The 24,925-nt window shown below is 53.5% G+C and overlaps 1 protein-coding gene across 7 annotated transcripts in view; it reads left to right on the top strand.

Moving 5' to 3' along the window:
- Positions 1-24,925, top strand: part of RGS3 (regulator of G protein signaling 3) — a 150,012-nt gene that overhangs the window by 51,818 nt on the left and 73,269 nt on the right. For 5 of the 7 annotated variants that reach the window (XR_011484924.1, XM_020906641.2, XM_020906642.2 and 2 more), the window contains 7 exons: positions 4,903-4,984; positions 5,739-5,844; positions 7,093-7,444; positions 8,338-8,377; positions 13,546-13,742; positions 16,025-16,108; positions 22,861-22,972. Coding sequence is in view for 6 of the 7 variants with exons in the window: in XM_020906641.2 (XP_020762300.2) it covers positions 4,903-4,984; positions 5,739-5,844; positions 7,093-7,444; positions 8,338-8,377; positions 13,546-13,742; positions 16,025-16,108; positions 22,861-22,972 (973 nt within the window). In the remaining variant the exon portion in view is untranslated. Of the gene's footprint in view, positions 1-750; positions 1,185-4,902; positions 4,985-5,738; positions 5,845-7,092; positions 7,445-8,337; positions 8,378-13,545; positions 13,743-16,024; positions 16,109-22,860; positions 22,973-24,925 lie in introns of those variants that run through there. The other 2 variants (XM_020906655.2, XM_020906644.2) reach the window with 2 other exon arrangements.

The following is a 24,925-nucleotide window of genomic DNA, read 5'->3' as shown; positions in this document are numbered from 1 at the left end:
AAGGTGGGGGTGATTGTCAGAGGCTTGGTGAGGGCACAGGGAGAACCCTGAGAGGTGTGCATGGGGTGATGGAGGCTGGGAAACCAGGGTGACCTGTCCACTGTCACAGCAACCAAAGCTGGGCTGGACTGAGGGACCCTCTCTGGCATCAAGGACGTGAGTGGCGGGGTGGTGTTCCTCAGGTGGGTGGAAGGGGCTCTGCTCCCCAGGCTCTGCTCTACAAGTCAGAGATCGAGACTGGGGCTCTGATCCCAGCTCCATCCCGCCCTGCTTGTCATCTCAGTGGCTCCAGGCCCCCACTTCTTCACCAGTAAAGGGAAGGGGCTGGATTATCTAGTGACTGGAAATCCCTTCCTGACTTGACTTTATGGTCTGTCATCAAATGGCAACCCAGTCCAGTGTTCTTGCCTGGGAAATCCTATGGACAGAGGAACCTGGCGGGCTATAGTCTATGGGGTCGCTGAAGAGTCGGACACGACGGAGCGACTAACACTTTCACATCAGATCCTTAAAGCAGCCCGTGTCCATGGATGGGAAAACTGACTTTTAAGTGCCTTCTGGGTGGCAGGCAGACTCCAAATGTTTTGTATTTCCTGTCTTGACATGGAAAGTCTGTGGGTGCAACCCCCACCCCACCCCACCCTGTCCCAAGCATCCTTAAGTCCTTAGGCTGAGTTAGTTACCTGTGTTTGCTACTGAGGACCTTGGGATTTGCAGGGGAAGGTGGCGTTGTTAGAGTGGGCTGTTTTCTGCCTGGGTTCTCCTCCAGCCAGGGGTGTTTGTGAGAACACTGGAATCACAAAGTGGCCCATGGCGGAGAATGCAGCCAGAACAAAGGCGCCCTATCCCCGCCAGGGCCGGGGGAATACTAACTAGTTGACAGGAATTTTAATATAAAACTCTCCCTCTTCCTTGTCATTCGGAGGTTTCAGGAAGCCTTCGGGCTTATCGTGCAGAGGCACACAGCACAGACAGGGCTTGGGGAGGTGAGAGGTGATTTCCTGCCATTCTTCTGCGGGGCGGGCTTCCCAGGGCGGTCATGCCAGGCTGACGGGGCGCAGTGCGGGCTCCCACTGCCGTGGGGAGAGCCGGGTTTTCATGGGGCGGCAGCCGAGGCAGGACCCGCAGTCATGAACCGCTTCAATGGGCTCTGCAAGGTGTGTTCGGAGCGCCGCTACCGTCAGGTGGGTGCTTGGCCCCTGGGGGGGGGTGTCTTTAGGGCTCAGGGGTGGGGGCTCACCAAGAAGGGCTTCTCTCCCCGCAGGGCCTGCCTTCCCTCCTCCTGCCCCTCACAGGTTCATTGTGACCTGGGGGGAGGACAGAGGCAGGAACTGGACCCCAGGTAGCCTGTACCTGCCGCCCCTCCCTAGAGCCCTCCACAGAGCCGAGGCCAGCTCTGTGCCCTCCTAGCCACTGGCAGGGTAGTGTCTGAGCTGAGTCTGTCTAGTTGATTTTCTGTCATTTTTATTTGGGGGGAGTGTGCATTACAAACAGCATCTCCAGCCCAAGATTGAAAGTGGCTAGGTGGCTGAGCAACCGGATTTGTGTTTTTTGGGTTTTGATTTTGGCTAACTTTTCCTACTTTTGATGGGACGGCAGCGCCTGTCTTGTGTCGTGTATATGCGATTGTGTTTTAGCCTGTGTTGGTGTGCACTTGTGTGTGAGATAGGCTGTGTCTGTGTGTCTGTATGCACACACGTTTCTCCTCCCCGGTAGCTGTGATGCCTTGAGGTGGGCCCAGAGTCCTCTGGCTCTGGAGCTCAGCTTCACTATGAGGGTTTGCCTCTGAGGCTCCACTGTTAAGGTGGGGCAGCGTGGGAAGGATGATCCCCCAGCCGCCAGGACTCTTCTGGAAACGTGAGGGACATTTTTCCTTATAAAAAAGGCATGATGTAGGCAGGGTGAAGGCATGGGATGTCCAGATTTTGGGAATATCCAAGCTGATAGGACTCTGGGATGATTCTTTAGTAAACCATGTCCCTCTGTGTTTTAATAAACAGACTGGAATCTGGGTCATGAACTCTCTCAAACAGGCAGGCTTAGGTCTGGGGAGATGCTCAGAGGGGGCCTTCTGCACCTCATGTGGGACATGTGTGTTCTCTCTGCAGTCCTCAGCTCTCAGGGCCCTCCCACCCTCCAGAGCCTGCGGAACAGCCCTGGGGACACTGGCAACTGGGTGGCAGGGTGGTGAGGCAGAGGGGGTGCTGGATGGGAGGTTGAGAAGTCCTCGGTCATGTGGGACCACAGGTCTGAGGACCGGGGCTTGCTGGCAGTCAGAATAGGGTCAGGCATGAATGCCCCCGGTCTGTGCCCAGGGCTCCGAGACTGAAGTTCCAAATGGATCCTCTGTGAGAGTGTGGTGCAAGGTTGAGGGCACTAGCTTTGTGCCAGACCCAGGCTGCCATCCAGTTAGGCCCCTTTTGAGCTCTGGCTCTTGTGCACGATGTTTACCTCCCTGATCCTCAGTCTTCCCGTCAGTGGAATAGGGTGATGATGTGAGGATGCCCGTGAGAGTAAATGGAATGTGTGTGAAGTGCCTGGTGCAGGGTGTTCAATAAATGTGGCATTTAGGGATTGGGGTTGAAATCTAGGCATGATAGAGGGTCTGAAACCAGGCAGGAGGTGCTGGCATGGGAGAGATCTGGGAGCAGCAGCAGTTCCTGCTCTGGACAGGAAACAGCAAGACCCACCCCGGAAGGATGGCCTCTGCTAGGAGTCGCTGAGATCCCAGAGCTAGGGCAGGGCTGCTCCCCTTGCCTCCTGACCCCGAGAGCTTCATTTGCTTTAGACCTTGGTCTTCTTCTCTATTAAATGGGCACATTAAAACTAGCCCTGCATCAGGGCTGCAGTGATGATCACATTCTCCGGAGACTGTCAGCGAGGTTGGTGGGCACGGCGGACAGAGCATGATCCTGCTTCCTTCTCGTGATCCCGCCCTTCGCATCGAGCACACACGCTCTCTTCTTGCTCTCTCCCAGCTGGCCTGGACTGTTATCTGGACTGGCTCTGCTCAGGCTGGTGCCGAGAAAGGCAGAAGGGTCTCCTGCCCACAGTCCAGCCTGGATGTGGGGAGCAGGCTGCTTTGTTAGAGCACCCTCCTGCTCTCCAGGTCCAGCCCTAGAGGCCTGTCTCCAGACTGTCAGCACTGGGTGCTGGGACCTATTTTCCAGAGCCGTGCCCGTGGCAGGAGAGGCTATGGCCCTCGCTGGGGAGATGGGGAAAGTGCTGGCATCCCAGCTTGGGCCTGGGTTGAGGGTCACCCTGAGGCCCCTAAAGTCCCCGCTGGTCACCTGGAGTGGACTGGTCTCCTGTCATCGTCCCTTGGCTTCAGCCTGGGCTTTCCGCACTCACTCCAGAGTTTGTTTTTCTTTCTTTCTTTCCATTTTTTTCTCTTCCTGCCTTAGCTGTGTGTTTTCCCAGAATTCTTATGGGAACGGGGTATTTTCCTGCCCGCCCCCCCTTCCCCTTGTCTGTCAGATTTCCTGTTTTACAAACTCACTTTGAATCCAGGCCCAGGGCTGGTGGGAAGCAGAGCCTCAGGGGCCTCCTGACAGCATCCAAGTGCCTTGGCCACCCCAGGCTCCCTGGCCCTCCCCTTTCCCGTGCCTGGCCTTTGGGTCAACTGGCAGGTGAATGCCAGGCGCCCAACCTGGAAGAGGCAGCCCCTAAAGGAAGGAGCTAGAAGTCTCCTCACAAGGCCGTGACCCTTGAGCTCCTCCAGGGCTGCTGAGCTGGCTTCCTCCTCAGCCTGCCTGGGGTCGGGGTGGGGGTGCCCTTTACCAATGCTGCACCAGGGCCCACCCCACATCCAGGGAGCCAGACCCCTTTTCTGACTTCAGCTGCCTTAGTCTGTGGCTCTCAGAGCCCTGCTCTGAGCAGCCAGGAATTGCTCTTGGAATGAGCGGGGGCTGGGCCTTCTGCACTCCCCCCAAAGCCTAACTGGGGTGTGCAAGAGAGGGCATGCAGCAAGGCCACCCTGAACTAAACCAGTGGCCCACTGCTGGTGGGACACTACCGTGCCATCCTCATGAATGGAACGCTGGCTGGCTCCTGCCGTGCACCAAGCCTGTCTTCTAAAGTCAAAGCACAGAGGAGTCTTCCTAGCACCCTCCTCACCTTTTGCTCTAAGGCTTATCATGTCCTGCTTTGCTTTGGAGAGATCTTTATAAGCCCAGGAATTGCCTGTTGCTTTTGAGAGGAGCATGCGATGGCAGGGCCCTCTCAGGGAACTCCTGAAAGGAGGGGCTGTGGACCTGCCACGCACGCAGGCCACAGGGAGGTCACCGGCTAGCTCAGGATCAGCCGGGACTGTGCCCTCACTTGCCCCTCACCTGGGAGCCCTCACTGGATACCTGGAAGCCCTGATGGTTGATGGCCCTGAGACCCTCCCAGGATGTGGCCCCCGCCCCCTGGCCTGAGAGTGAGTGTGTGCATCCCTGTCTTCCCGCCCCTGTGTTCTGGGAGGTCAGCCGGCAGGTCAGCCTTGTCTCTGGGCCCTCGGCGCAGGGCCAGCCCTGGGCTGATGCACCATGAGCCGCTGGGGGAAGGAGAAAAGGACCGAGCAAGCAGTGGGGCACAGGCGAGGTGGAGCCAGGCAGTGCGGCAGGCCCTCAGGTAAAGGGCTAGGTCACATGTCTGCCAGGGTTGGAGATGGTGAGATGCGCCCTTCCAGGGCTCTGTTGGTCCCAGACCTGGCCCTTAGCTCCTACTTGGCCCACAACCCAGTGCTCAAGACGCTTGGGCCGAGATAGGGGCAGCGAGGGGCCGGCCAGCCTCCTTCTTGGCTCCAGAAACCTTGGAGAGGAAGGTGGCTCTGGGGTGGGGCCCGTGGGCTTCCCGACCTTGGAGCAGAGGCGGCAGCCTCCCGGCTTCTGGGATTAACTGGGCAGGGCTGTGTCCTAGATCACCATCCCACGGGGGAAGGACGGCTTTGGCTTCACCATCTGCTGTGACTCTCCGGTCCGAGTCCAGGCTGTGGATTCCGGTGAGTGAGCATCTTGGGTGATGGCGGCCCTGGGCTTAGCAAACAAGATGTTGGAGCTGAAAGGGGAGCCCCAACCTGGATTGAAGTGTCCTGGCCTTTCAAAATGAAAAGAATAATATTTTTAAATGGCCACAGATGAAAGTGAGGTCTATGAAAATACACCTACTCTTTTTTGTTTTGTTTTGTTTTTAATCAAAGTGAAGATAGGCTTTTATATTTTGTTTCCCAATCATTTCAAACAGGAACTAAACCTATATTTTCAGTAATGGCTGCATGGGAAAATGAGAGTCATTTATGAACTTGATTTGGAATCAGTATTTTATCCTAGTCCAGCCTGATGAGCCTTTAAAATAGTCATTCCCTCTCTACTTTTCACAAAGAAAAGACTTCTCCTAGTCACAGAGTGCGCATCCTAAGAGGAGAAGCTGGGACGTGGCGATCTGGGTGTCCCCCTTGCCTTGAGCCTGGCAGCACGGAAGGGTTCTCGAAGGGTGGGAGATCCCGGGGAGGGAGGGGGCCTGGCGGGGAGGTGGGCAGCAGAGAGGTCAGCCAGTACTGGGTCTGCAGGCAGGGAGGAAATGAAGGCAAAGGGGAGCCTCCCTTCAAGATCCTTCCTGAGCACCCCTGAGGTCAGGCCCTCGTTCACAGATGAAGAAACAGGGGAGCGGTCCTTGTCCAAGGTCACCGTGGAGGCCAAGGACCCCAGGCCCTCTGAGGGGATCGTGGGCTCCAGGAGTTTTCTTTGTCCCTGCAGGGGGCCCAGCGGAGCGGGCAGGGCTGCAGCAGCTGGACACGGTGCTTCGGCTGAACGAGAGGCCCGTGGAGCACTGGAAATGCGTGGAGCTGGCCCACGAGATCCGGTGACCGGGGGCGGCGGGCGGTCTGGGGCCTGGGGCTGCCTTGCACCTCCCCTCCCCTCCCCAGCCCTGGGCACATGCCTGGCCTGTCCCTCCTTCACAAGCTGCGAGCCATTTGCTTTGCTCCTCCGGAAATCAGTTACTTAGCCTGAAACTGGAAGGTTTAGGCTCCAAGTGAATCTGAATCCCAGAGCAAACAGTGGGGAAGAAGCTCTCAGACACACCCTGTGGTTCATGGCATGGCTCCAAGGGGTCGCTTTCTGCTTGAGCTCATTAGTTCTGCTACCTCAGAGCTAAGCCCTCTGTTTTCTAGGCTGTGTAGATGTTGCAAATGTTTTTTTTAGTTGTATAATTAAACAGTTATTCTTTAAAATGTATCCTGGTACATAGTGTTAGCAGCTCAGTCGTGTTTGACTCTGTGGGACCCCATGGACTGTAGCCCACCAGTCCATGGGATTCTCCAGGAAAGAATACTGGAATGGGTTGCCATTTCCTTCTCCAGGGGTCTTCCCCACCCAGGGATTGAACTCAGGTCTCCTGCATCGCAGGCAGAGTCTTTACCGTCTAGCCACCAGGGAAGACTTAAAATGTATAGGACCTCTCAATTTTGACCCTCTGAGTTACAGCCCCATTTTTGGTTTGCTTCTAGAATGACTAGGTAAGGGGTTTACACAGGTGGCTTGCTTGCTTGTACTTTGTGTTCAGGAGGAACATCACTAGTTGAATCTGGTCTTCTTTCTTTATTACCAGTGCCCTTCCCGGCCCCTGCCAGTCAACTCAAATTGACCTCAGGGACCCCTTTGCTGTCTCCGCTTTAGCTGACCTCTGCATCCTTTCCTGTTCTAGCACTGGAGGCTTCCCCTGCCCACTTCCCTTCTCTTCCTTTCTGCCCCCGCAGGACCCTACCCTGCCTGACTTTGGTCTCCCCCAGACTCAACTTCCGGAGAAGGAAATGGCAGCCCACTCCAGTATTTTTGCCTGGAGAATCCCGTGGGCAGAGGAGCCTGGTGGGCTCCTGTCCATAGGGTCGCACAGTCGGTCACGACTGAAGCGACTTAGCATGCATGCATGCATTGGAGAAGGAAATGGCAACCCACTCCAGTGTTCTTGCCTGGAGAATCCCAGGGACAGAGCAGCCTGGTGGGCTGCCGTCTATGGGGTCGCACAGAGTCGGACACGACTGAAGCGACTTAGCAGCAGCAGCAGCAGACTCAACGTCTCTTTGTGATCCCTGCTCCCTGCCACTTCCAGGAGCTGCCCCAGCGAGATCATCCTGCTTGTATGGCGCATGGTCCCCCAGGTCAAGCCCGGGCCAGATGGAGGGGTCCTGCGACGGGCCTCCTGCAAGTCGACCCTTGACCTCCTGTCGCCCCCCAATAAGCGGGAGAAGAACTGCACGCACGGGGCCCAGGCCCGGCCGGAGCACCGCCATAGCTGTCACCTGGTATGTGACAGCACAGACGGGCTGCTGCTCGGTGGCTGGGAGCGCTACACGGAGCTGACCAAGCGCGGGAGCCAGCACACCCTGCCTGCGCTGTCCCGCGCCACGGCCCCCACCGACCCCAACTACATCATCCTGGCCCCGCTGAACCCCGGGAGCCAGGTATGGACAGCCGGTTCCGGGAAGGTGAAGGGCCGGGCTCCCTGAGTGGTGAAGCCAGGAAGAGGCAAGGACTCAGCTGTGTTGGGAGGAGCCTCCCAGGGGCTCAGCGTAGGGAGCAGGGACGCGGGGTAAGCCGTCCATAGGGCTGTCCTGTCAGGCTGTCCTGGGCAGAGAGAGCAGGTGGGTCTTTGTGATCTCAGGGCACAGATCCAGGACCAGGGGACATCATGGGGTGGAAGGTTTCACCTCGAAAGAAGGAAGTGCCTTCTGCCAGACGGCGCTTTTCCATAGCAGAATAGGCCACATGGTGGGTGGTGAGCGCCTGTCGAAGGAACTTCAAGATGGTGCGGTGGGATGATGGTGTGTGTGTATTCCAAGACACTGGTTCCCTGAGATATTCTGGGGAAAATGTGTCCTGAGGTCAAAAAAGCTTGAGAAATACCTCCTGCTGTCTTTCTCTTGGAGCAGATGGCCAGTGTGTATTCACCTGTTTGAGGCTCTGAGGGCATCTGCAGTGAAGAAGGTGGTTCACCCTTGTTTGCCCGAGTGGTTCCCAAACACCCCTGATGGTGTCCCGCTTTGTGGCAGAGTTGTTAGCATCCCTAAGGCCAGTGTTCCACAGCACATGCTTTGGAACAAGTTGCCATCAAGACGTTGGGGATCCAGCCCAGCGGTTAAACTCGATGACAGCTAAAGCCTCACGACACTCAAACATTCTGGAGGATTCCAAAGCCTGTATTCCTTACAAGCCTCCTCTTGGCTCCTTAGCCAGATGACAGTTTTGCCCTTATGCCCGGAGGGGCTGCTGTCCTATCCCGAGGCCAGGGCTGAGCTGCCTGCTTAGTTGTCTGCTCCGTGGCTGGGCTGAGGGGTTCTCTGTCTTTCCATTGCAGCTCCTGCGGCCTGTGTACCAGGAGGACACCATCCCCGAAGGTGAGTCTGCCCTCCAAGCCCCAGAGAGATGGCGAGGTTAGCTGAGAGGCCAGGCCCTGCCTCCTCCTCTGGCTGGGAGGCCTTCCCAACAGTGTCAGGAACCCCCTGCCCCAACCGCAGACTGACACAGACTGTCTCCTCTTGGGACCTCTCCTTCCTCACTGAGCCAATATCTTTCTTCCTCGGATCCTGAGCTGAGAAGGAGGCGAGGGCATCTTTGCAGAGCAGTCTAGGAGATGGTGTTCAGAGCTCAGGTGTTCAGCTGAGCTTCAGCCAGCGTTGTACGTGCGTGTGCTCAGCCTCTTCAGTCGTGTCCGACTCTTTGCCACCCTATGGGCTGCAGCTCACCAGGCTCCTCCGTCCATGGGATTCTGCAGGCAAGATTACTGGAGTGGGTTGCCATGCCCTCCTCCAGGGGATCTTCCTGACCCAGGGGTTGAACCTGTGTCTCCTGCATCTCCTGCATTGCAGGCAGATTCTTTACCATGGGAGCCACCAGGGAAGCCCCTCAACCAGTGTTACTAAGTGTAAGGTGCTGTTTGGGCCGTGGTCAGGCTGACCCAGGAAAGAGGCATGGAATTCAGAGCTGGGAGGTCTCAAATTGGAGTTGTGTGAGTTTAAACAACTCATGACCCCTCACTGAACCTCGGTTTCTTTATCTATAAAACAGGGCTGATAATTCCCACTTTAGAGGGTTGTCAGGAGGGATGAGGGAGATAATGGTTTTGAGTAGCAGCCTGTTTACTGAGTGATGCGACACAGAAGACAGTTGTCTTTGAAGTGCACAAATGTCTGCTGTTTGAATGGATTTTTCTCTCTTGTCCGGAAAATCCTGGCCTTAGTTTTTTAAGGACCAGGGAGAGAAGCTGGTCTCAAAGCCAGCACCTTCTCCCAGGAGGCCTGAAGTGTCAAGAGTTGATGCTGGAGTGGGCTGAGCATTCTTTTAGGTCCTTTCTGCACTGGCTGAAGGCCAGATGGGATCTGGAAGGCTGAGACCAGCCTTACCTGGTGGTCCATGGTACTGACCCTGATTTCCTTGAGCCCTTGCTTCAGAGCCCATAGAATGTCCTTTGACCTCCTGCCTTGAGAATGGCTTTTTCCCAGCCACTTGCTGACCTGCTCCCTCCCAGTCCCCTCTGTCAGTAGCATGAAGATGCTTGCTGAGAGCAGGTGTCTTTTGGCGGGGAAAGGGCTGCCACCAGGCTCAGGGTTGAGAATGGAAGCCATCTTCATTCTCTCCAGGTGGGGCATTTGGGTATCTGGGCTTGATTGTTTGGAAGTGAATCCGTGTTCCTTCCGGAGAGAAGTCTGATAATGTTTCAACACTGAGTTTTAAAGAAAGCTTTTAGTCGGTGCATTAGGTTAAAGAGGAGACGTCACTGCTAAACGGTGACCCCATTAAGGGCAGGGCCTAGGCCTGCTCCTCTCCATGTGTCTGATGCTGGTCCCAGGGCCTGACAGACAGCAGGTATGCAACAGAATTTTAATTGAGTGACCGGCTGAGGGGAGTGACTTCGGTTGCCGCTGAGGGAGCTGGACAGGTGTGTCCCCGGAGGTGGGCAGGTGTGGATCCTCCTCGAGAGATGCCTCCTGGTGTCCCCCCAACCTCTATCCAGGTTTCGGTTCCCCTCTGACAGCACAGTACTCAGCAAACCAAGACAGGCACCGTCATGCAGGCCGTGGGAGAGGGACAAGTGAGGAAATGATGATGCTGTTAATAACAGTGGTAACTTCTGAATGCATTATATTAAGAACTTGACCTGACTTCATTTATTCTTCATGAGAATAATTATTTGGTGATTCAAGGACGTTTTTTTTCTCTTTACCAGGGATCCTGCGTTCCTGGCTCCTGGTCCTTGGGTTCAGAGGAAGGGGTGGAATTCAGGGCACAGACCTTCCCTTAAATGCACTTAGGGGTCTCCAGAGGCAAAGGCTGTCACCAGCGTGCAGGCTTCTGTCCCCTCCTCTGGCCGGGCTGCCTGGCCCTCTGGCCTGCTCTCAGGAGAGTGGGTTGAGCCGACCTGAGTTGAACGGGGTCTGGTGCCCTTCTGGGGCCTGAGGTGCTTGCCCACTTGTCATTGGCGTTTTCTCCCAACCCGCTGATGCCCCGGCATTGTCCCCTGCCCTGTGAAGGTGGCCCAGCCTCAGATTCTCTGCTGTTGGGGTGGGATGGCTGCTGGGGCTCTCCTCAGAAGCTGAGTAATTACTCTGCTTGGTCAGTGAAACAGGTGTTGAAGGGGTGGATCGGGGTTTGGACCACAGGGTGTAAGTGGTATCAGGGGGGAAGTTAAGGAGTTTGCTTTCACAGAGCTTAGGTAGTCAGGTTACAACTGGGACTGTTTCTTTAAAATAGATACTTCAAAAGTCAGTTTTGAAGAATCAAGCCCACTTGCTACACATTATCCAGGGTGTGTGGACAGGGGACATGAAGACATACCACATAGGTTGGGGTGATCCCACTTTGTACCTGTTACTGTCCAGATGACCTTGGGCAAGTCCTCTAGTCATTCCAGGCCTCAGTTGCCTTGTCTATAAAGTGGGACTGCTTCCCTCCCGAAGGCAGGGGTATGTATCGAGTGGCTTACTCATTACTTTCTAGGCCCAAGGTGAAGATTCTACGATGCCCTGTGCAGCTGGGCTCGGGAAAGAAAGAAGTGGATGCCTTTAAAGGTCAGACCGGGGCACACAGGACCCAGATTTTGGCATTAGCAAACCCAACCCTTCTAAGTTGGGTCTATTTTGCCTTGTCAGTCCTGTGTGGTTTCACCTTATCTGGTCTAGGCTTGGTTGTGTCAGATTAGACAGTTCCAGATTGACCCTGGGATCCCCATTCATGCTACGGTTTGTGGTCCAGCATCCTCGTCTTAATGCCAGACTTGATGAGTAGATTATTCATTGACTTGGGTTTATAATCTTCATGCCCTCAGAATCTGGTACCATTCACCAAACCCTTGCCCATCAGGTCTCCTGTGGGAGCCCCCACCTGCCCTGGCTCAGGCAAGGTAGCAGTCTGCATTATCTCTACTTTGCAGTGGGGAACACTCTGGCTAAGAAGGCGATGGAGCCTGTTCAGAATGCACAGTCAGTCTCTGAGGGGGCCAGTGCTCTAGCTCAGGTGTCTGGTCCAACTCAAACCCAGTGCAGAGCTTGAGGGCCGAGATGGGTTCTTTCAGCAGAGGCTGCCAGCACAGAGCCCTCGGGGGTTGACGTCTGGGGTCAGAGCAGATGAGGAGCTGCGAAAGTGTCTGGCGGTGCATCTGGCCCCCACCTCCATCCTGGGCTCATGCTGTTTCTCCTCTAAGTGACTCCTTGAAGAGGCAGGAAGTGGTTTAGGTTATTATAGTTTGAGCGCTGCCCCAAGATACTGCTGCAATGGGTGGTCACTTGTATGTGTGTGTGTATGTAGGGGGGCGGGTGACTTGTTTTTCTCACCTGTCTCTGTGAGAAGGGGCATGGGGTGGGCGGAGGAAGCAAGTGTGAAACCTTCCTAGCTGGTTTTTCCTCTGAGGCCCTGGGCTGTGCGTCGGTGGGGAGCTTCCCCGAGATATAGCTGGGGTCAGGTCACCTGCTCACTCCCTGGTTGCCAGGATTGGGGGTGGTGGAAGGAGACCTTGTGGGCTGGGCAAGCAGATCAGGAAGGGCTGGTTAGTTGCCTGCCTGGCAGCAGGGATTCTTGGAAGGGGTTCAGATGTGTGTGGAGCTTGAATACCCTGGAGTTTGTCTCCTACTTGCTTATGTCCAAGAATTCCTGACTTTTTAGATACTCTGTGTTGTGCACCTCTGCCCATTGGATGAGACACAATAAAGACCTGTGTGCCACTCCTTGTCTAGTGGAGGGCACGTGTCCTGCCGTGTCCCCTTATAGGGGGACTCCCTGCAGCCCTCTGCTGTCTTCCTGGGGTCGGTTCATTCGCTTTCTCTCATTTCTCCTCTCTTCTTTCTTTTCTGATGAGAATAATTTCTGATGGCCAAGCCAGGGAGTACTTCCTGTCTGTGATGAAGCCGAGGATTCCCAGTATCCCTGGAGCACCTGATCAACTTCCTTTTCCAAGTGGAGGAATCACAACAAGAACCACAATGAGTTAGCAGCTCGCTTTTATGGCTCCCTTTCCAGGTCCCAGGCATTGTTCTGGGGGCTTCACTTGGAGCATCTCATTTAGTCCTCATGGCCACCCCATGAGCTTGATACCATAACTGCAGTGAGGAAACCAAGAGTCTGAGTGGGGAAGTGAGTTGCTGGTGGTTACCAAGCAGGGAGCAGAGAAGTGGGATTTGGGTGCAGCCCTCTGCCTCGGTCGTGTCTGACTCTTTGTGACCCCATGGACTAGTAGCCCGCCAGGCTCCTCTGTCCATGAAATTCCCCAGGCAAGAATACTGGAGTGGGTAGCCATTTCCATCTCCAGGGGATCTTCCCCACTCGGGGATCAAACCCAGGTCTCCTGCATTGCAGGCAGATTCTTTACTCTCTGAGCCACCAGGGGAGCCCCTTCTTTTCTTTCTTTCCTTCTCTGGCTCAGAGCTGGTGGGCTTCCCCGGTAACTGGAGCAGCCGCGCCACCCCTTATCCCAGACTGACTTGGTCAGCCAGGCTGCTCCAGCTCCCTTGGCTAGTTGAGGGCCAGCCCCACACGTCCTAGAAAAGTCCAGTGTCTCTGCTATCACTGCGGAGACAGGCCCTCCACTCTCTTTGTTTGAGGGACCCGGGAGGCAGTGAAATAGGCCAGCGGTGCTGGATGTGCCCAGGGTGGGGATGCGGGCCAGCCGGAGCACACATGCTCTGCCACCCGGTGCGCTGCAGCTGATTGATGGACTGATGTAGCCTGTGGGCCTGGTGAGGCCAGATCTTCTGAGTTTTCAAATCTGAGAAACTTTCTGATTTTTAAAAGTACGAGGCCAAACCAATAGGCCTGATTTGGGTCCTGGGCCACCTTTATCATAGCTGGCAGTTCCCTGCCCTGTCCTCGCCCTGGAGGTGCAGGTTTGCATGTCAGTATCCCTCCTGCAGTGTGAGAGAGACTGCCTTCCGAGGTCTCCCCATCTTCTCAGCACCTTGCTCAGGGCCAGGCTCACGGTAGATGCCGTTGGAAATGGCAGCTGATGGACTGAGACCGTGCACCCCGTTTCTACAGAGGCGATGCCTCACAGTGCACCCCCATCTCTGTCACACAGAATCAGGGAGTCCCAGTAAAGGGAAGTCTTACACGGGCCTGGGGAAGAAGTGTCGGCTGATGAAGACGGTGCAGACCATGAAGGGCCACGGGAACTACCAGAACTGCCCCGTCATGAGGCCACACACCCCGCACTCAAGCTATGGCACCTACGTCACCCTGGCCCCCAAGGTCCTGGTGTTCCCCGTCTTTGTCCAGGTGAGCTGACGGCCGACCCCCAGGGCTCCCTCTGGGGGAGGTGAGAAAGAGAGAGAGGGCCCTTCGCTCTGGGACGCAGAGATGGTGTCTCGTTCCAGGACTGGGAGAAAGCCAAAGAGCTTGGGGGCTCGGGATGCTGGGGGTGATACTGAGGGAGCAGAGGCTTCCAGGAGGAGGGACAGGAGAGTGGGGGCAGGGAGGCGCGACTTCAAGGGGGTCCCCCTCCCGCTCCCCTGTCTCTGGGGACACTGCAGGCACGCTGCAGTTGCCTGTTGTATCTCGCAGGGCCTGTGTGCCGAGGCTTCTGTTCCTGGCTCCTGCAGCGCTTTGTTGTTTGGAGACGACTGAGCGAGCGAGCCTCGAGGTCTGGCCTCTTGTCTGGTCTCCTTGGTCTTAGCAAACACGTCTGGCCCGTACTAGCTGGCGGCCTGAGACTATTTAGATTTCCCTTCTCCTATTTTTTTCTTGTTTTCCTTCTCTTCCTCTCCCACTTCCAAACCTTTATTTATTCTATCACCCAGATATATAACCCATGTGAGCATTTAGATATCTCTCCCGTGCTTGTCATATTAAAAACCCCAAATAGACTGTATTGTACATTTTCTATTCTGTTGCCTTTTTTTAAACAAGAATTGCAGCATGAACATTTCCTACATTGTTAAATATTCTTTGGGTCTGTGTTTCATAGTGGTTGGACACTATTACATGGATGTTTCATATTTATTTAACCAGCCCTCTCTTCTATTCAGACACTTATGTTATGTCTGCTCTTTTGTTATTGTAAATAACTGTGATGAAAATCCTCATGCATGAATTGCTTCTCAGATTATTTTCCTTGGGAGAGATTCCTAGAAGTGAAATGACTGGGTCATTGGTCATAAACATCTTAAAAGCTCTTTATACATATGTTGACAAATTGCTGCGCAGAAAGACTCAGTTTATCTTCTCATCAGCAGCCTAGAGGAGGCATAGCCCCAAGAGCTTCATTTCTGACCATGCCTGCCTTCTCTGCTCTCCCTGGCATCCTCTGGGCCTGTCACTGGCCAGTGAATCTTTGAATTCATACTTTTTAGGATGCCTGCAGCTCTGGCAGGCGACATGATTCTCTCCAGACGGCTCCGTAAGCAGGGTCTGCCCTTTGCCGTTCTTTCCATCTCTCTCCTCTTTCTTGGGATGTAACCACAAAGGTCTTGGAATCCACAGGGCCTATTTTTAATTTTAAAATTTTTACCAAAAAAATTAAAATTAGTTTTAAGAAGTCAAAAAAACTTTTGAGTTGTAAAATATATAAGCCAAAAATGGCATGACACTTAAATGGAGGGTTTAATGAGTAATTATAAAGTAGATATCCACTAAGAAAAAGGCCTAGACCATTGCCACCACTCCAGAGGCTGTGTGTCTCTCTTCCTGATTGTAATACCCTCCTTGCCCAGAGATGTACCCACTAGTCTGACTTTATGATAATCATTTCCTTGCTTTTCTTTAGTTTTACCGCCTATATGTGCTTTCCTGTGCATGCTAAGTTGCTTTAGTCCTGTCTGACTCTGTGACTCTATGGACGGTAGCCCACCAGGCTCCTCTGTCCATGGGATTTTCCAGGCAAGAATAGTGGAGTGGGGTGCCATGCCCTCCTCCAGGGAATCTGCCCAATCCAAGGATCGAAGCTGCGTCTCTTATGTTTGCTGTATTGGCAGGCGGGTTCTTTACCAATAAGAGAGGGAGGTGGGGCCCCGCAGTGGGTATGGGGCAGGGTCATGGAGTGGGGTGAGAGGTTTGGGTGAGACTTGGTCCCTGGGAACTGACAACAGAGAAGGAGTCCGTGAATTTAAGTGTGTTAATGAATGTGGAGCAGGGATTGACTTGGCCTTCAGAGGCACTCAAGTGACCAGACCTGGCCTGAGGCTCTCAGGATGCTGCCAGAGGCGTCCTGAGAGCCGGGGCCTGACAGCATGAATAGGACCCAGGAGGGAGTGTGGGGGCTGGGAGGCCCGGGAGCTCAGTGCAGTCAGGGAGCTGGGGCAGGCCCGGCCATGTGGTCCGACTTCCTGCGGCAAGTGTGTGAAGGCTGGTGGGGAAGGTCGCAGCAGCAGTTCCGCCCAGGATGAGCGCCTCTGTCTTTCTGTTTCTGTCCGTGTATGAGGGGGCGTGTGGGCTCTTGGGGTGTGGGGGCAGGGCTGGCAGTCTTCTGCGGCTGGCTTTGGCAGGCTGCCTCCCCACCCCCGCCCCCCGCCCCCACCCACCTTCTCCACCAGGCCTCTTTGAACGGTTGCCTTTGTTTACAGCCTTTAGATCTCTGTAACCCCGCCCGGACCCTCCTGCTGTCGGAGGAGCTGCTGCTATACGAGGGGCGAAACAAGGCTGCCGAGGTAAGACATGCGCCTTCCCCCGGCCAGGGTTCCGGGGGGCTCACCAGCCGTCTTCCAGGCCCCTCCATTTCCCCTCTTCTTGATGGTCGCAGAATGGTACAGTCAGGGTAGGAAAGACCTGAAAAATCTTCGTCCTCTCCTCTACCAAATGGCTACCCCGCGTTTCCTTAGATACATCCAGGGACGGGGAATTCACCACCTCTCAAAGCTATATAGTCCATCTTTGGCGGTGAGAAGGTTTTCCCAACCCCTAATGACATTCCACTGTTTACCCCAACTTCCTCTAAGGAGCAGAAGAGATGGCAGGTCAGCCCAGCTGTGATGAATGACTTTATGGGTGAGAAGATTAAAGCTGTTAGCCAAAGAGAATTTTTAGAAGAGCATCTGTCCTTACCCGGATTCTCTGGGTGTGTATTAACCCACACCACAAATCCTCTTTGGAGGGATAAGCCTATGATCTCTCTATGGCTCTAGCTTGGCCATCAGAGGCCTGGGTGTGGAGGCCACGCCGCTCTTCCTGGGAGCTGGCCCCGGCGTATCTCTTACTGGGGGGATTTCACTCCCCTCCACAGTCCCCAGAGTTGGCCAGGTTCCGGCTCAGTCTTCGTGAGTTTAAGTCTACTTGGGAACAGAGGTTGGAACCCAGGGATCTGACTGGTTTCCTGAGAGCCTTGAAGAGAGAATGGGGGCTTGTTGCCAGTCAGGCCCTGATTCAGAGCTGGCAGTGTGGTTTGGCTGAGTTGAGAGGCAGCTTTGGGTGGTGGAAAGATCAGGAAACTTGGAGGCAGGAGGATTATAGCCAGCTCTGTTTTGCGGCTGGCTCACTTCTGACTTCCTCCTTCTTCCTCAGTCTTCCCATCTGAATAGTGGGTGTGTGTGTGTGTGTCTGAGGCGGCCATGGCAGGGTCTGAGGTTGGCTGATCTCGAAGGGCGTTTTGGCCTCAGCATTCTGGGACATTTTGTGTAGCTGCAGCGAAAGCAGGCAGCTGTCATTTTCTTTGTTCGGCAAGCAGATCAGAACTCATATTTTCCAAGTGAGCATTGTCTCTTTCGGGGGGGTTTCCCTGGAGAGACCGCGGGCTTATTTCCACCACACTGGTGTCGCTTACCACATTTCTGGACCTCCTCTTCCGGAACTTTCTTAAGAACCTTGGCATAACTTCTGAATTGCCTCCATGGGAGTAAAACTTCATCTGTTGAGGGGGATTTCAGTTCTGAGAACAGGAAGTCCTTTGGAGCTGTTCTTGGTGAGTAAGTGTGTAGTGGAACTTAGTCAGGTAGCCGAAGGTCAGAAAGAGAGGTGTGGCTACAAATTCACAAGACTCAGAAGAAGACAGTTAGAAATGGCAGCCACCCTGGAGTACACCTGTATGTCCAAATGTGCTGTTTTGTTCCCTCCCTCACTCACCATTAAGCCTACAAACATTAAATACTTCTTGTATTGCCTTATTGTGTACGCATTTTCCATACTGGGTCCCTGGCGGCTCAGATGGTAAAGTGTCTGCCTACAATGTGGGAGACCGGGTTTCAATCCCTGGGTTGGGAAGATCCCTTGGAGAGGAGATGGCAACCCACTCCAGTATTCTTGCCTGGAAAATCCCACTGACAGATGAGCCTGGTAGACTACAGTCCATGGGGTTGCGAAGAGTCAGACACAACTGAACACCTTCACTTTCACTTTCCATACTTAATCCCAGGCATCTCTTTTTTTTTTTTCTGAAACATTTAATTGTTAATCTGACTGTGCTGGGTCTTCACTGTGGCATTCAGGGTCTTTAGTTGCGGCTTGTTCCCTGAACAGGGATCTAGTTCCCTGAGCAGGGATCAAACCCTGGGCCCCTTACATTGGGAGCATGGAGTCTTAGACACTGGACCACCAGGGAAATCCTGGTCCTGATTAATTCTTGCAGCTTCCTGAAGAGAGGAACATTTGACCCCAATTAGTAGATGAGACCAAGGTTCCAGTGAGATTAACCAGCACCCAATGGGCTTCCCAGGGTGGCACTAGGTGTAAAGAACCTGCCTGCCAATGCAGGAGACATAGAGATGTGGATTCGGTCCCTGGATTGGGAAGATCCCCTGGAGGAGGGCATAGCAACCCACTCCAGTATTCTTGCCTGGAGAATCCCATGAACAGAAGAGCCTGGTGGGCTACAGTCCATGGGGTCGTTAAGTGTTGGACACGATTGAAGTGACTTAGCATGCATGCAAAAGTCTCAAGGCTCCCAAAAGATATAGCCACAATTAGCACTTGGGATCTCTCTGGCTCAGCAGTGCTTTCCAGGATCCCATGCTGCCTCTGGTGTGTTTGTTTAAAAACAAATTAACAAACAGAAACTGAAGCCAGAGTCTGATGATAGTTAACAGTCTATCCAAAAGTTCTTCATCCAGTGGGTCTTTGGAGCCTTAGAACTAAGAGATCCCTTCTGAAGATTGAAAGAAGAAATTTGAAGACAAGTGAAAATAATACATTTCTTTTTCTTGAAATATTGATAGGAAGCAAATATCTTGGTAGCCTGTCATGCTATTTGGGTCAAAAACATAAAGTGATTCAAGAGGAGTTTGGATAAGTTTGGAGAATCACAGCGAAGGCTGGGTCCTCAGGAGTCGTCCGTTCTAACTGCTTCCCTGGAACTTTCCAGCTGATTGTCTTCCAGCCTGTTCTTGAGTCTGCAGAGGCAGTCCCTCTGGACAGTGGTTTTCTTACTAGAGAGCGCTAATTTGTCTCAAGTTCTCCCTGGTGCTCGACAGAAATCTTACCTCCTGGAATGTTCCCCTTTGGTTCTTTGTCCCCTCTTTTCTCTGGGCATGCTTCACGAGCTGATCCAAACCCACACCCTGAACTGCCCTCGTCACACCTGCTCCCAGAAGTCACAGACTTGATTAGTGTGCCCTGAGACCAAACCAGCGTTTGGGCACAGCCTCATTTCTACATTCAAATACTGGTTATCGAGCATCTGCAATGGAGCCAGGTCCTGTGTTCGAGGTTCCAGGAGCTCCGTGGGGCTCAGGGACACACCCTAACTTGACACGCTGACTCATTGAGTTTACCATTAACTCAGGCACCAAGATCTTTTCTGCCAACCTACCCTTAGGTAAGATTGCTGGGAAGAAGCTTGGTTAGGACCACGTGGGATTAGTGATCCTTTAAGTTGCAAGGATTTCCTAACCAAACAAGCCCTCAACTCTTGACCCTTTGGGAAAACAGAAGTGTCCTTGGAGCAAGCGTGGGGAGCCATCTGGCAGCCCCCACGGCCTGTTACGGGAGGCAAGCCGGTCCCTGGGCTGTGGAGATGGAACGTCACTGCTCTGGGCTGCCGGGACTTCTCGTGGGATGCGGTGAGGTGGAAGAGGGGCCCACCTGCCCTCCCCGGGCACGCTGGCCTCTCTGCCCTGCCTCCCACTGTGCGCCAGTTCTGTCCTTTCCCTGACCCGACTTTTGGGGAAATTCTTCATTCAGGCCTTAATCACTTCCTGTCTAGACCACATTCTCCGCTCTGGGAATCTGGGCCAGAGCCTCGGCCTGGGTCTTTTCTCACCTTGCTAGCGGCTCTTCCCAAGTGCCCTCCAGCTGGCTCTCGTGGGCTGGGGCTGGTGTTTTTTTTTTTTTTTTTTTTTTTACTTTTTAGGCTCCTCACAGACTGTCTCCTCTGACCCCTCCCCTGCCAGCTTCCCTGTGGGTCTGGAGGCTGCTTCCAGATTTCCACTGAGTCGGTCAGGGGAGTCTGAGGGTTTGCCTTGTGGGCGCCTAGTGCAGAGCCTTTTTCTTTTCCGCTGCTTGGATGCTGACGTTTTCTTCTCAGGAACCAACGCCTAAAATCCTTCTGAACTCTGGCCCATGTTCGTGCCCTCCCTTAACTTCATGGTCTTGTCTCTATCACCTCTCTCTGGGTCCCAGCTCGGATTCTTTCACATTCAGGGATGGGGCAGCTGTAGGCATGTTGCTGCCTCCCCACACTGTGAGAGCTCTGGGGTCAGCCAGACCTGGGCACTGGTCCGTCCCTGCCTGTGTGGCCTCTGACAGGTCACTTAACTTCTCGGAGATACAGGGTCCTCCTCTATCCATGAGGGCAATGATATTTACAAGTGAGGATCCACCGAGCAGAAAGTAAGTGCTCAATAAACGGAGACTTCTGTGGGCCGGGTTGGGTCAGGGCTGTGATGGGAAGGGAGTTGGAGAGGGTCCCCACCAGGGTCGCTTCCAGCCCAGCGCTCGGGAGTCCTCATGTTTGGGCTCCGTAGGAGAAGACAGAGCCCCGGGGAGCCTCCTACTCCAGGGTGCCCTCTATTGTCTCTGTGGCCCAGATTCTGTCAAACCTCTGTGTGCCAAATCATCCTAAGAAAAGCACATGTTTTTAAATTATAAAAGTTACAGGTTCTCATTGCCAAATAATGCAAATCAGACAAATGTATAAAGTAAAATCCTCCTCCCCACAGTGAAGTCTGTGATGAGTATCTTAGACATGAAAGTATGTAGAAATTCAGATGGATTTATGGGGCTTCCCTGGCGGTCAGTGGTTAAGAATCCACCTTCCAATGTAGGCGACATGGGTTCCCTCTGTGGTCAGGGGAACTAAGATCCCACGTGCTGCTGAGCAGCTAAGCCCATGGGCCACAACTACTGAGCCCAAATGATGCAATGGAGGTCCCGCATGTCACAACTAAGACCCAGCCCAGCCAAATAAATAAATATTTTCCAAAATATAGACAGATTTACAGTTCTGCTTTACAAATTTGGATTATGTGCTAGGCATTTTTGCACATTGCAGTATTCTGATTTATGACAGACAGATTTCCATTTCTGCCCACAGAGCTCTATTTTATTCTTTTAATAGTTGCATAAAATTCTACCATATGAAGGTAGCATCATTTAGTTTATTCATCTTCTCTTAATGGGCATTTATGTTCTTTTATTTTTTCATTACAAAAATGCTACTGAGAGCATCCCTACATGTTCACATTTATATGTCCTTGTAAGAATTTCTATAGGCTAGAGTCTTAGAGGTGGAGTTGTTAGGTCATCTCTAACAGTCTGACAGCTAAATGGCAGCACGTTGACCATCTAAACTTGAGCAGCAAGCCAGCGCACACTCACTGTGGCCCTTCCATAGTGCATGCCAACTCTCTGGCAGACTCTTCCTACTCCAGACGATGTGAAATGTCAGATTTTGATACCTCAAAGGGAAGTCCACATAATAATATTTTGTTTTCTTCAGAGAACCTAAAATAGGATTTTTTATTGCTTTTGACTAAAGGCCACTGCAGGATTTGCAAAACAAAGCTCAGTGTAATCTTTACTGGCATTAGGGGATCAAGTGGATTTTTTTTTCTAGCATAAAAATATGTGGAGCATGCCTGGTGGTTTACCTATAATGTCTAAAAATATCTTTCCCCTTTATTTTTGGAGCAGCTAATGCATCAAAGAGATAAAAGTTCTGTGCGTGTCTGTATTGGAGTGTAAGTAACTGACTTTTTCTTGAAGTGATTGTGCATGGATGCAGTTGAAATTATCTGCAAGGAACTTGGTAAGAACATGCATGTGGCATGATGCTTCAATTCATAGTCTACATAGAGCTTATGAAAGAAGCCTGTAGGGAGCCCAGCAGGGACTTTCCCCCTGTTTGCATGTTTTTCTCAGATGAAAAAACTGAGGCTGAAGGGATTTGGGGACTTCACCAAGTTTTCATGGCTACTTAGTGGGACAGGAGCCTCGAGTTCTGACTCCAAGTCTACTGCTCTTTCAGCCAGACACTTAGAGGAGGATGCATGTGAATGTGGTATCTCTTGCAGCTCAAGGTGGCTCCAAGCCGAGGGCCTGGGTCTGGAGATTGCAGAGGCATTTGGTCAGGAAGGTGGGCCTGTGGGGTGTCTGGCTGTTGAGAGGCTTGTTGTTTTTCAGTTACTCAGTCATATCTGAACCTTTGCGACCCTACGGACCGCAGCATGCCAGGCTCCCCTGTCCTTCCCTATCTCCTGGAGTTTACCCAAACTCATGTCCATTGAGTCAGTGATGCCATGCAACCATCTCATCCTTTTTTGCCCTCTTCTCCTCCTGCCCTCAATCTTTCCCAGCATCAGGGTCTTTTCCAATGAGTTGGCTCTTTGCATCAGGTGGCCAAGGTATTGGAGCCTCAGCTTCAACACCAGTTCTCCCAATGAATATTCAGAGTTGATTTCCTTTAGGATTGACTGGTTTGATCTCCTTGCTGTCCAAGGGACTCTCAAGAGTCTTCTCCAGCACCACAGCTCAAGAGCATCAATTCTTCGGTGCTCAGCCTTCTTTATGGTCCAACTCTTACATCCGTACATGACCAATAGAAAAACCACAGCTTTGGCTAGGCAGACCTTTGTCAGTAAAGCAGTGTCTCTGCTTTTTAATATGCAGTCTAAGTTTGTCATAGCTTTCCTTCCCAGGAGCAAGTGTTTTTGAATTTCATGGTGGCAGTCACCATCCGAGGTAATTTTGGAGCCCAAGAAAATCTGTCACTGTTTCCACTTTCCCCCATCCATTTGCTATGTTGACAGGCAGGCAGAGGTCATCAGGCCTGGAGGTTGAGGATGAAGGCTGATTTTTATTCTGTTAGTTTTTCCCACAATGAGGAGCAGGCACGCTGAGCGTCTGCTCCTGGTTCTGCCCAAGATGACAGAGACACGAGATGATGGCAACTTGCTCCCTGGCCCTCCGGGGGAGCCTGTGGCTTTGGCCTCCAGGACTGCAGGCAGCTGGCTCTGTTTGCTCTCTCCCCGTGCAGGTGACGCTGTTTGCCTACTCAGACCTGCTGCTCTTCACCAAGGAGGATGAGCCGGGCCGCTGCAACGTCCTAAGGAACCCTCTCTACCTCCAGAGCGTGAAGCTGCAGGAAGGTGAGTGCTTGCCTGAGAAGCCCTGGATGGCCTCCGCTCTCGCCCTGAGTCCTTCTTCTGGTCTGGGCAGCACGGATGGATGGGATGTGTGGTCAGGCCCCGCCCGTGGATTGGCTCTCAGTCACTGGTGTTCCAGTCTAGGCTGGCAGTCCCCGCTGTAGACCCTGAACTTTGCAGGGAGATTTCTGCTCCAGCAAGGTTTCGGGAAGGCTCGGGAGAGGAGTGGAAAGAGTGCTGGATTCAGACAGACTTGTGTTCCAATCTTGGCCTGGCCCCTTGCTATCTGTGTCACTTCAGGCAAGTTCCTGGACCTCTCTGAGCCTGCTTCCTCATGTGCAAGTGAGGATGCCAGTAGTATCTCAGAAGGTTGCGCTGGAGGTTAGATTAAATTTGGTTGTTTATGAAAAGTGACTGGGTCACACCGCGCACCCAGGCAATGCTCGTGGCTCCTGACTCACCACACACATCCAGGACAGGAGACCACTGCTGCTTCCCCCAGCCACATGGCCCAGGCCAGAGCCCGGGATGCTGGTGCAAGGAGCTGGCTGGGGCTGGCAAGCAGGAGCACGTGGGAGCGTGAAGCGAGTCTCTACCCGAACTTGCCATGGTGGCCCTGCCCTCCACTCGGGAACGGGCAACCAGCAGGAGGATCTGTTGAGTGGTTTGGTTTGCTGCCCGAGGTCTCTGCTGAAAGGGGCTCGGTTTCCTCTCCCAGGTTATGAAAACAACAGCAGACCTGTTTGAGCCCGGGTGGCAGGGGCAGGGAGGAAAACAGTACCCAGCGAAAGAATTCTGTTTTGACGGCTTGTGCTCCAGGAAAACTTCCTGCCTGTTTGCAAACCTGGTCTGCGTGCTCGGTGCCCCGACTGCTCTTCCTCCTTAGAAACCCAGGTCGTGTGAGAACCTCCACTCTTGCAGCCCCACAGGAAGTCACTTACAACTTCTTCTCTGCCTCTGGCTTCCTCTTGCCCACTGAGCAGGGCGGCCACCGAGGGGAAAAAGCAAGTCACCTCGCTGAGGGCCGAGGCTCTCCTGCGGGGCGGGCTGGGCCTGGCCAAGGTCATGGTGAGGAGCAGCCCTCTGAGCAAGTTCAGCTCAGATCCTGAGGTTCCCAGGGAGCCCCCCAGTGCCTGCAGTGTGGGGGCGACTCTGCCCTTGACTTTCCTGCCGCCACCCCCCATCCCGCCCCCCATCCCTCACACCCAGCTTCCCCTGCACACCCATTCCCATGTCCCTCCCACCCTTTGGACACACATGCACTCACACACCTGCCCACCCCCGGCTCACACAATCTAGGACCCTGTCAGATTTGAGGGGTGCTGGTGGGAGGCTGTGCGCGGTAATACACGCTGATTGATGAAAAGAACGAAAGTGAAAAGTGTGTTAGTCACTCAGCCGTGTCCAATTCTTTGCGACACTATGGACTGTAACCCACTAGGCTTCTGTGTCCATAGGATTCTCCAGTTAAGAATACTGGAGTGGGTAGCCATTCCCTTCTCCAAGAGATCATCTCTACCCAGGGACTGAAACCGGGTCTCCTGCATTGCAGGCTCATTCTTTACCATCTGAGCCATCTCTTGTTCTGTTGTGCTCGCTATACACTTCTGGGGCCTGCAAGCCCAGGACCCTGGTCTGCTCAGCCTCTTGCTATAAGGAGGGAGGGAAAAGAGTTACAAACTGGTTGTGCGTTGGGTGGGGGTTGGGAGCCATAGGGCAGAGGAAGAATTGAGGATCGTTTCTGGGAGGGGAGGATCCTCGGCTCTGTGTTGCTGCTGACCTGGGGAACAGCGTCAGCTGGTCCTTTCTCCCTTTTCTGCGCTGCAGTTTCTCTTTCAGTAACCAAGGTTGGAACACAGTCCTTCACATTCCCTCCCAGCCCTGACGTGCCCACACGGCCCTAAGATTGCTATGAGAAGATGGCCAGTGCCCATTCATCTGGCCTCCACCTCTGGC

The sequence above is a fragment of the Odocoileus virginianus genome, chromosome 31 (genome assembly GCF_023699985.2).
Source record: "Odocoileus virginianus isolate 20LAN1187 ecotype Illinois chromosome 31, Ovbor_1.2, whole genome shotgun sequence".
In the NCBI taxonomy this organism is placed as follows: Eukaryota; Metazoa; Chordata; class Mammalia; order Artiodactyla; family Cervidae; genus Odocoileus; species Odocoileus virginianus.
Note: the sequence above shows the minus strand (reverse complement) of the source record. Positions and strands in the feature narration are given on the sequence as shown.